Source organism: Micropterus dolomieu, linkage group LG07, assembly GCF_021292245.1.
Source record: "Micropterus dolomieu isolate WLL.071019.BEF.003 ecotype Adirondacks linkage group LG07, ASM2129224v1, whole genome shotgun sequence".
NCBI lineage: Eukaryota > Metazoa > Chordata > Actinopteri > Centrarchiformes > Centrarchidae > Micropterus > Micropterus dolomieu.
This window is the reverse complement of record NC_060156.1, coordinates 13,439,144-13,450,671: the sequence shown is the minus strand read 5'-3', so window position 1 is coordinate 13,450,671 and position 11,528 is coordinate 13,439,144. Positions and strand designations below refer to the sequence as shown.

Sequence of the window (11,528 nt, the reverse complement as noted above, 5' to 3'; positions counted from 1 at the left end):
GAATGTTACTGTATAGTTATCAGTCTTTTCATTCTGAAGTTCACACCTGTACTCATCACTTGGTAATACTGACACTCTGTGGTTTTCTTTGGTACTGCATTTTTACAGGGTGTACAATGGATGCTCACAATGTGAACCACTTGAGAATAAATACAGAAGCTCAGCTACAGAAAATACATCAGTTTAATCAAGATAATGAGATCTTACTTTACAAATTATTTTTTTGTACAAAACCAAAACAGTTGTCTATATTTAATGCCTACAGGACTGCAGTAAGCAAACCCTCAGTAGTACAAGTTAATGCCCCGTCTGCCCCTGAAGACCTTGAGTAGTTTACATTGGGATTTTCCTCACATTACATTCACTCTAATCCATCATGAGTGGCTTAGGCACAAGTCTATCATTGCAGCTGTCACATCTCTCCTGTTTCCCTATACTAGCAGCATATAACACACCATCTGTTCTCATGGATCGGAGGAATGCAAAAACAATATTGCGAGGTAACAAGTACTTCCCAAAAAGAAATTTTCCACCAGTACCCTTCGGGGAATCTATGGTAGTTTGACCCCCCCCCAAAAAAAATGTAAAAATATGGTGACTTGCACACTTAAAAGCAACCGGTTTCTCACATATTTTACACTTCGCTTTTGAGCCAAGCTCTAAAAGCCCACATAGTTTGTGTTAACACCCTATTATTATGATTGAGTTGTGACCTATTTAAAAATGTTCTGCAACAGTGTATATTTGAACTCTGCTGAAAGGTGTGATGTAATTTTCCTTTCACTGCCATCAACAAACTGCTCCTGACTGGCAGACACACTCACGGGAAAACTTGAGTTTTGCTGCATGCGAGCAATGTAGTTCCAGTGTCCTCTAGATACTCAAGCTCGTACAGCAATCCTAACTATGTGTAGGAGCAATTTGTCAACTGAGTGGTGCAGCTAATAAACTAGCTATACTGTGTTCAGACTTAAGAGCAGGCTGACAACCTTAAATGGGGCTCTCTGCTAAGATGAGTCTGCAGTCATTGTGATATTTATTGATTCACAGGCAGTCACTGCTGACGGTACGGGGGTTTTGGTCAGTGAACTGTTGAGTTGGATATGGGAGGAGGAAGCTGTATTAGCAGTGATTGGAGGAAGAATAAAGTCAGACGGAGGCACAGTTACACCGGGGACCACAGCTGGCAGGGTGAGAGGTGGAAGACCTATGGAGCACAAACAAAATCTATTACCAACTACTGCAGAGATGTATTTAAAGTCAAACTGGCAACGAAAGCTGTTTTCATTGCATTTTTAGTGATTCAAATGTGGTGGGTAACTGCATAGTTTGCTTTTTTTAAACCATAAATGATTTTCCAGGAGGAGATATACCTGTAATGGTACTTGCTCGCAAATGTGAACGGTATAATGAACTTGTTGAATCACATCTAAGAATGCAATGTCTCAGTAGAAATTAGCATTCATACATAGGTTTCTAAAACTCATTTGAGGATAGAGATATTCTGTATTTCTATTGTCATCGCAAATCCCATGGAAAAAAACTAAGCTATGCATTTGTACGTTTAATACTCAAAGTATGGCCTGTGTGTTTTTAATAGTTTTTGTACATCAACGGAGATCTGTGAAATGAGTTGTAAGCATGCTTTAGCTACACATGCAATACTTGTTAATACAATCATCTTTGGTTTTGATGTGGTGTTTTCATGGGATTTGCGGACTATCAGAAAAACACAGAATAACACCAGGCTTACCCTTGAAGATGATTTACAACTAACCCAAGCACACTCCAGAGAATACAATTATAATACCTGCATGATGTAATCTACCAACTCCAGGTGGCAAGGTGATATTTAGATTGTGTAAATTGAGAAAGGGTGGAAAACCTCCAGGAAAGGGCATTAAACCTGTGCAACAGATATTATATATTTTAGACAGTGCTAGGTTAACGGACTAATAATGTTGTGCACGTTTGGGTTTCAGACTAGCTAGCTTTGACAGCCTTGGGAACTCATTTCTACTAACCTGGCAGTGTGGCAGCAGGATTGACAGACAGGGGGACGCTTTGTGTGGAGGGGACTTGGCTGGGCAGTGGGACAGTAGTAGCTCCTGAAAAAATTTAACAAAACCATTATTGTGTTGCATGTGGATAGAAGTGTCTCTTGGAATGTGCTTTAATGTCTAAATGGGAATGTAGATGGTGTAGCTTTATAGCTAGGTCAACCACACATCAAATCACACAGGAAACAGTCAGAGATGACAGTGTACCTGTTTGAAGATTGCTAACGACAGTGGTTGGGTTAGAGCTCACTGACAAGCCAGCAAGAGACTGCTCTAATCCAATCGATGCAGAAGACGACACAACAACTGGAACGGTTGGAATGACAGCAGAGAGATGGACCTGGTGACCAGAAATGACCTCATCTCAGTAAACAAGCTCTGGAACCCAGATCCTATCAAAATAATGTTTTCGTCCGGATGCAATTATTTCTCTGTTTACAATGCTGAGCTACCTCTGTGAAGCCATCTTTTTGTGGAGGAGCTGGTTCACTGGGAGTCTGTGCAGGGAAACTGATCTTCTTGCCCTCTTCAAATGGCAGTGTAGGTATCCTGTGCAGGTAGCCATAACCAATTCCACAGCCTAGACTGAAGAGACAGCAATACTGTGAGGGGAAAACATCCTAACACAGTAGCCTTAAAGATGATTTCCAATGACAACCTTACACTCCCTAAAACTAAACATCTAACATAGTCATAAACAACAAAAAGAGTTGTGTAAATATAAAATGCAGTCAAATAAAACTAAATTAATCTTATAATTAATTATTCTTTTATTTTCACTTATTTTCTTTTACCAAATGTGAAATGAAAAATTAATGTACATTTTAATTTTATTTAAATGCGTTATTAGAATCATAAATACACTGCAAATATAAAGAATCCTGTTTTTTGGGTTAGTGCAGTGGACAAGACACATACCTATGGTGTGGGAGACCTAGGTTTGATTCCCACTGCGACACATCCACCAACGTGTCACTGAGCAAGACACTTGCGTGGGCCCAGCAATTGTGAGTCGGTTTGGATAGAAGTGTCAACTAATTGAGTAAATTTAAATGTACTATTTTTTGTCATTCAAGGTTGATGGTTAGTTTAGTCACGCAGCAGTGGTTCAGGGCCAGATTTGCACCTGGATTATATTAGGTTCCTTCGTACTGTAGGAGCAAGTAATAATTTTCTAACTAAAAACAATAAAATACCAAAATTTAACTGGCAACAGAAGTCAAATTCAGGTAGATGCGGCTTGTCTTGTGACGGTCATACCTGCCCTCTCCACCCCAGTCACAGTTTGGAGTGATGATCACCTCACGGCAGTTGTCTGTATCTGTGTTGTAAACGTACAGCTTCAGATCTTTCCCTTCGTGGGATTCAATGACGGAGAACAGATCTTCACTCTGGGGAAGGAGCAGAGATACACGACAGGTGTATGTTGCTGTTATCGAATTCAAGTCAACTAATCTACCACTCATCTGCAAAGCAAGTACCTCATTCATGACCGTGTCAGCTCCTATAATGTAGTCAGCGTGGGCCCTCAAACCAGCCAGGGCTGCAGGAGAGTTGGGCTCCACTTCCTGGACCCCAACAACATTTATAAACATATTAGGTGAAAGCAATAACTTTAAAAAAAAAAAAAAAAAGATAATTTTACACTTCTGTGCTTTTTCTTTTTATGAACAATGTGGAGTATGTATGATGTAAGAATACACATACAATCAAGCTTATAATTCCAAGATCATGAAAGATTAAACATCCCAAAAAATCTTATATCATATCTAAACAGCACGCAGATCGGCAAACACTCACCAAGACATGCCAGACATTCTCATTTGCTCCTTCAAAGCTGCAGAAGCGAATGCTGACTCCCAGAAGCCCCTGGCCGCCCCACATGTTGCTGGGCGTGACCGTTGTCTCCCTTACTGCCAGCGTCTTGCTACTGTACAGCAGCATCTTGATGGGCCTCTCCACGTTCATCTTCAGCAACTCTTTCAGGGTGTCATTGTCCTTGTTCTATGGGAGATCAAAACAATCAAATCGTCAGGTGTGGCTATATGAGACTTACTAAAACAGGCCCAACAGCTGCAGCAAGTTTTATTATTGCCATTAAAGTAAGCTTTACCAGTCTAGTGTCAGAAATGGAAATGATGAAATCAAAGAATGGCTCCAGTCCTGCCCGGTGACCAGGGGAATTCTCTTGCACCTGAAAAATACAGCATCATAAAGAGAACAAAGCTTTGTAATCAGCGAACATGTGAAATGGTTCATTCTGAGATATAATAATAAAAAAAATAAATTGAATTTGTGTAGCGCTTTTCTTGAACTCAAAGTCGCTTGTAGTAGCTAGAGGATGAATAATGACCATTTTTATATTATTATTACAAGATGAGTATTAATAGAAATCTGCTATGCTTGACAGGGTTGTACATCAGAGTACAAAATGATTCTCATATAACGTTAATGAGAAAATGCCATCATCTGCTGGATGTTTACACTCAGTGGCCACTTTCTTAGGTACACCAGAACACCTGTTTGTTAACGCAAATATCTAAATCAAATTAATATTTTATAAACGATTAATTGAGGGGGGAAATGCATGTTAATCTGTAATGAAAGTCTTCTTTACAGCCTAAATCAAAGTAAAATGTAATTAGTTATATAAAAAGGAAAAAAGGTAACGTTAACATGAAAGGGGTAAATTCATCGCCTTTTTTGGACATGAAGGCACACACCCATCTTTTAAATGTTATGTTTAGTAACCACACCGGTTATTCTGCCAACAACAACAGCACTGTTCTTTCGCGAAAACTCCCAAAGAGGCGTTCACTTCACTGAGAGACAACGGAGGACGTGTTGTGGATTGAGTAACGTTAGTAACAATTAACCATGGCAGGGCATATCAATGCATACAGCTTAAAAACACCTGACAAAATTGAGAACGGCCAGTGATTATTATACAAAAATGATATGAAACAATAACTAAACACAGTTCACGCACAACATCCGTTTCAGGTCAATGATGATGTACCTCAGAGTGTGGGGCGTAACGTTAAGCAAGCTAGCTAGCGTTACAGTACGAGCACTCATTCATGTTGTTAGCTAGCTGGTATATGTGATGACAAATTAGCGACGTTTTCCTGTCAAATAACTGCCTCTGCATGAATATATGACTATCAATATTTAAGCTAGCTGTTAACTCCGTTAGTAAAATGTTAGCTCCTGTCTTTCTGCAGCTAACAGGAGGTCTCTCTCACAGACAGCAAACATGATGCGTCTCACGGGGACATGAAGACGGATCCTACCCTGAGGACGTGGTAGCCTTCAGTTCCTCCACCTGGTATCTCGACGCTCTCAGACGCTCCCATGTTAGCCTGAGTGTGTGTGTAGTATCAGGGCTGTGTTAGTAGGTGTTAGTTTGCAGGCGGCTCTCCGCCAGATCATGCGCCGTGCCTCCTGTGGTTCCTGGTTCCCAGCACTTCCGCTGTGGTGCAACCCTCTGTCAGGGTCTCCAAACGCCCCAGGTTCATGTCTGCAATGGAGTTTCCACAAATACAGTCCCTCTGTGCACTGTGTATGTCACAGATCACACACGGCAGCTTCACTGCACTGATTACACAGTGACTAACCAGAATTCTGGATTAACACAACCTGCCATCAGGTTTTCTGAGTCACTTTGTGGTAAATTGATCAAACACATTTCTTATATACACCATGTGGGCACAATATAACCTGAAATAATCCCACAAGTAGTACTACTCTTAAGTTAAAACTCAGTAGGCTACTTTTTGCTACTATCTGATTTCTTTTGCTAAAAAACTTTACTTCCAGATAAAATGTTACTCAAAATATAATAAGTTCATGAAACATGATGATGTACGTCAATTTGACTTGCCAAAACATTAAAATGTTAAAATGCATCAATAATTCAATAATAATATGGTATTCTTCACAATAAGTACTTTGAAAAGTTAAAATGAGTTGTTGTTTAGAGACCCTACCTTAGATTTTCTGAAAGATGAGTAATGAGCCTCTAAGCCGGTAACTTCCTGTCACAATCTATAACCATTTACATAGCTGTGCATTATCTGTGATAACCTTTTTTTATTCAGATCCCAGCTGCTTTTTGATTTGATCCTATAATCAGAGCAGAGCAGAAATGAGGTCCAGGGAAGATGGGAGAGAATAAAATTGTCTTTGTGATCAAACTGCGATAATAAGGGACACCATCAGTGCTATAAAGAACATGGGCTCAAGGAGTAGATTAATATGTATTGAATATCTCTGTAGTGCAGCAGCTCTTATCAAATAATTTGAAATAAACTTGCTCAGCATCGTGATTCTCCTCATCAATCATCAGTTATCCTGTCAGTCTAACACATTTCATTCAAGAGAGATCAAGCATTAGTGTGATATATTCTGACAAAAAGATTTTATTCTTGACATTTTGGTCTGAACTAACACTGTGATTCATAAATAACCTAATGATTCTCCACAATTATTATTTTTTTTACACTTTGTCTGCTACACTTCTGCTTAAAATGTGGAAACACTGACAAAGAAAAGGGCAATTCTTATTAATTTGACTATCAATTAGAAGAAAATTTTATAATAAAAAACAAAATCAAAACTGACAACATATCTCCAAAGACAAATGACAAAACTGATTATTTTAACAATACAACAAAGGCAGCAGTCTAAAAACATGACATATGCAGAACATGAATAACATGTCAGTAAACACTGTGGTTGATTATTGCATCAACACTACAACCTTAAAACTTAACCACAAAATTGCACCAACATCTCTGAAGACACTGATGCAACACATACAGTTTTTATGTTTTAGCTTCATGACAACACTATGATGCATAACTTGTTGTAAGAAGCTCAGTCCCAGGAATGTTGTTTGCTGTTCCCCACATTTTGACTGGTTTAACCAAAACCTTGTTCTCAAATGCTTTCAGGAGCATCGATTGACAATGTCACAGATTTGGCTACATTTTACATGACAAGATGCACCGTAGGTTGCCTGCACTACTCCTTTATGGTGTTTCTGGTTTTCCATATTCTGAGATGGAAAATTCAAGTGTGGTTTCACAGGCATAGAGGAAGGGAAACTTGCATGTTGCTAGGCCAACATCATTTTTACATTTGTGTTGTGGCAGAAAAATGTTTCCTCTTACATTTAATCTTTTATCATTATCTAATAATCTCACAGCTCTGACCTAAACTGACCTACACACACACACTGCCCTAGGCAGCAGGTCTCTGGACCAGCTGTATAGGTGTTATAGTACTTCTCTGTTTATTCACTTTTATTAATACATTCTTCAAAGACAACGGTTTGTTGTAACTCAATTATTTTCTTAGTCCCTCACCAGTAATATAGAATTTGCAAGGCAATGGGAAGAGCTGAAGTGCAAAATTAAAGACAGTTTCTGTTCTTCATCCATAAAAGATGTGGAAACTTTACCTTTTGAAGAAATGTTCAGTGTAACTGTGTATCTGTGTATTGCTTGCCGCAGGATTTGGGATCCTATCATTGTACATAAATATACATAGGATATCTTTCCATCCTTCTTTAAATATTTTTTATTCATTACAAACAGTTAGATCAACATATAGACATAGAGCTGAAGTGATTAGTTGATTAAACAATTAGTTATTAGACAAAAAATTGTCAACTCTTTTGATAATCGCTTATAATTTATGTCAATTTTCAAGGAAAAATACAAAACATTGGATGGTTCCAGCTTATTTAGTGTAAGGATTTGTTGTTTTTCACTGTTATTTATTACAGTAAATTTGAATAAATTTGGGTGTTGAGCTGCTGGTTAAGAAAAAAAAAAGCAATTTGAACACATCATGTAGAGCTCTAGGAAATTGGGGGAATTTTCCACAATTTCTTGTAAAAATAATCAGCACAATCACTAATACAAATAATCTCTAGTTGTAGCATCAATATCAATATAACATCAATACCATACACATTTTAAACTCATGGTTCCTATGTGTAACAGACCTTCATATCAATTATTTACTACCAGTGAGAAAGATGCTTTACGTGGTGACACTTGCTCCTTCAAAAAGCAGATAAATAAACTCTGTATTTCAGCAGAAGCTTGCTGACGCCTTAAAACCCAGCGATTGCTGTTCTGGATAGCTCTCTCAGATTTATACTTCTTCAGTCCTCCAAAAAATTTATAACTAAAGCTGCAAAGCACTGTACTTTTGCCACTGACATAAAGTCTGAGGAGGCGAGGGAGACATTAACAAAGAAGTGGCCAGAAATTAAAATGTCCATAATTTGATAAATATCTATTGGGTCCCTTTGCTTTCTGTTCCCACCTTCACACTCAGCATTTCTACACAGTAAGTCTCTAAACAAAGTCACAGCTACAAACATCATCAAGCGGTGTATTGTCAGGGTTAGTTGCTTAATGTCGTGTCTGTGAGATGTCATTTTTTGCAGGATGAAAGGGTTGTCTAATAAATACATGCTATGTGCTAACATAATGTACTCTGTATTGCTGGGAGGCAGAGATAAAATGCTAAGTGAATTACAAAAGCCTGTGTTAAGATGACAGAGCAGCACAGCCAAACACCAGTACAAGTAGTTATCATGCTGTTATTGTTGTTTATCACTGTAATTTCAGCAACATTAGACACATGTTTCCTGTCCTGCCCCATAGATCCTATGCGGGGAAAATAAAATGGCAGCAGCCTGTACTTGAAAGCTTCAGAGCTACAAGATTACTGACATGTGCTAGAGGTTGTTTTGTTTATTTAGCATGCATGATAGCAATCACCACACATAGAGCTGCAGTGTAATTGCTCCATGGGCTCAGAGACATTTACTAGCAGCCTTTCAACTTTAACAACCGCCACATTAGCTTTACACTCCCAAGCCGTATAGACAGGCAAGTTACGGTGTCTGGACTATTAATCTCCCGCTTAAAACTTACTTTCTGCCAAGATTAATCAAGCCACGGACACACAGTCAATAACAGGAGGCTATTTAGATAAGTGTAACCCATTATAATTACTTTAGAAGTCAGAGGCCTTAAGGTATTACAATTGATTCTGTTATCGCTGTTCTTTAATGTCAAGCATGCTTGCTATTTGGCTTGAATTTAAGAACAAAAAGAACAGACTGTGGTGGCACATAAACACCTTTTACAGCAAAAGAACACATAATTATTGACCTTTAAATTGAACAACTATAAGAGCAAAACTGCTGCCCATATTGAACTATGAGTTGTTAAGTAAATAAGATTGAAAAGGTTAAAAAAAGAAATTGTTTTCAGACTAAGTTGTGGCCATTGCTGTATGCGTGTATAAATGGTGGGTGGAGAAGACTGAGGGGGGAGGGCTGGCAAGCAGCCCGCAGTCAATACCATCATCATCATTCCATTAGACTTGCCTTACACAATGGGAACGTCAGTATATATCAGGAAGCTAATGTGGCAGTGAATCCCAGGGGTGGGAGATATATTTGGCGCATCAGGAATCCACTGACAAGATTCTTGGATATATAAGAGAGAGGAGTAACACCGTTGAGAGAGCATAGATGCATGGACGAGCGACCTATTGTGTGTCTGAAAGGAAACTTTGCATCGACCTCCAAAAAAAAGGAGTCTGAAACGGAAGTACAATTAACACACAGTAAGCAAAGGCAATGCGATGAATAAACGTGGTCTTTGTTTCATTTGTAGTATTCAAATGGAAGCTAAGTCCTTTGTGTGCATACGCGTGTGTGTGTGTGTGTGTGTGTGTGTGTGTGTGTGTGTGTGTGTTTGCCAGATGTGAAATGGAGGGTGAACAGACAGTGCAGGGACAGACATTAAGTCTTTCACAGTCTGTTCAATTCCAGCTCCCACCCACCCTCCAGACACAGAGGCTACTGCAAAAACAGAAATGTTCCAACTGCTTATTCATTTACTGGCCTGATCTTCTCTTGATCAAAGTTTTATCATTATTATTATAGACTTGATGAAGATACTGATACTACAAAATATAAATTTTATCGTCTACATCAGCTACAGACCTGTTCTTTTCATGCTTTATATACCCAATATAAATATTTTTCTGTAACATTTTGCATTTTACTGAATATAATTATATTTGTATAAACTGACTGGTTCAGTTATTAATGTCACTTCCTTTGGACGGCCATTCATTCATGTCTTGCAAGTTACTAAACTGTGACTAACTATAGGAGCTGAGCTGGTTTCATTCGTATTCAATCATTAGAAGATTCTCCAACACCTGCTTCCAAATTAGCCATGTCATCACGCTTTGGCACATTTAACCTTCAATGATACTGCCGTCCTTAGAGCAACAAACAAATTAAACAAATCACTCTCCCTTGGAATGAAGTCAAGGGTTATTATTTCTATTACACTATTATATGAGTAGTTATTCCTTTAATCCTCTGGTCCCTGTAACTTTACAAAGCAGCCAGTGACGCCAGGTCTGTAATGATCGCTGCACTGAAGCATGAAACAAAGAACCAGCGTCTGCCTGGTGGAGGATGGGAGGCGAGCCACTGAAACAGCCAGTCCCTTCTATGTCTGCGTCGAAATAAAACGCAGCCAGGCAGAGCCTCAAAATTGGCGCCTGGGGGGAAAAAATGTTAATAGAGCACAGTCTAATGATTTTTATGATAAATATCTTAAAAGTGTGAGTAATGAGAGGAGTGAAGGAATTGGCAGGGGGTGCTCCTGAAATCTCAACTGTGAGATGATCAGCCAATAAAAAGTCCCTCCAGGGTGATTAATCTGACCAGGCCAGGTGCATTGAAAAAAAAAATAGAAAATAGATTTCAAATGGAAATCATGTTTTATATAGACAATATCAGTCCAAGATTGATTACTCATTTTATCAGATTGTGAATTTTTTATCCATATTGTACTTATTTTGCATGGATTTGTCTCAATGTCAACTCCTCAACACCTTGATGCACTCAACCTGTCTTTGGCAGTGACTGACCTGTCACCTTAATACATCATGAGTTCTCCTAATTTTATGATAATTACTGAGAAAACATGTTTAAACAGTGGGAGTGCAGTGCATTTTTATATGCTCTGTGTCCGTGATTGGTGTTGGTGGTGCTGTCTAGGCAGCAGTACCCCACCCATGTCCCGCATGTGAAAAATGTATTTGGATTTGCTCACAAGAGGTTGACCACGTTTAATTGACACCTGAAGTAACAACACTATGTAGCGTGTCATACATTTCAGTTTGTGTGAATTACTTTTTGGCGAATATTTAAATATTTGGTGTAATAAAGTTTCTTCTTTTAGTCCTTCATCAAATGTGCAAGCCCAGTTTGTGGTTAAGGGGAGGAAATACATGTGTATTACATACACACACATTTATATATTGGGTTTTAAAAAAGTCAGAAGAAAAGAAAAAAATACTTGAAGGAAAAAACTAAGCTCAATTAAACACGAGTTAAGGTAAGTCTCTCCAGAA

General features: G+C 38.6%; 1 protein-coding gene across 2 annotated transcripts; it reads right to left on the bottom strand.

The window, feature by feature from the left end:
• Window positions 1-467: 467 nt before the first annotated feature.
• LOC123973494 (Golgi reassembly-stacking protein 2-like) lies at window positions 468-5,585 on the bottom strand. 2 transcript variants are annotated; one of them, XM_046053565.1, is made up of 10 exons: window positions 5,354-5,581; window positions 4,174-4,254; window positions 3,861-4,064; window positions 3,542-3,628; window positions 3,321-3,451; window positions 2,513-2,645; window positions 2,268-2,400; window positions 2,025-2,108; window positions 1,811-1,906; window positions 468-1,207 (listed from the first exon to the last, which is right to left on the bottom strand). In XM_046053565.1, exons 1-10 carry the CDS (start codon window positions 5,414-5,416, stop codon window positions 1,008-1,010), a joined length of 1,212 nt encoding a protein of 403 aa, XP_045909521.1. In that variant the 5' UTR covers window positions 5,417-5,581; the 3' UTR covers window positions 468-1,007. The 2 variants fall into 2 exon arrangements, with proteins under 2 accessions (XP_045909521.1, XP_045909522.1); XM_046053566.1 differs by lacking the exon at window positions 1,811-1,906 and having other exon boundaries at window positions 5,354-5,585.
• Window positions 5,586-11,528: the final 5,943 nt, after the last annotated feature.

Coding starts and splice junctions, on each gene's coding strand:
- LOC123973494 (XM_046053565.1), bottom strand. CDS start 5,416: ATGGGAGCGTCTGAGAGCGTCGAGATACCAGGTGGAGGAACTGAAGGC. Junction 3,629..3,860: donor AGAATGTCTGGCATGTCTTG/GTGAGTGTTTGC, acceptor GTTGGGGTCCAG/GAAGTGGAGCCCAACTCTCC. Junction 1,208..1,810: donor TGGTAGATTACATCATGCAG/GTATTATAATTG, acceptor TGTGCTCCATAG/GTCTTCCACCTCTCACCCTG.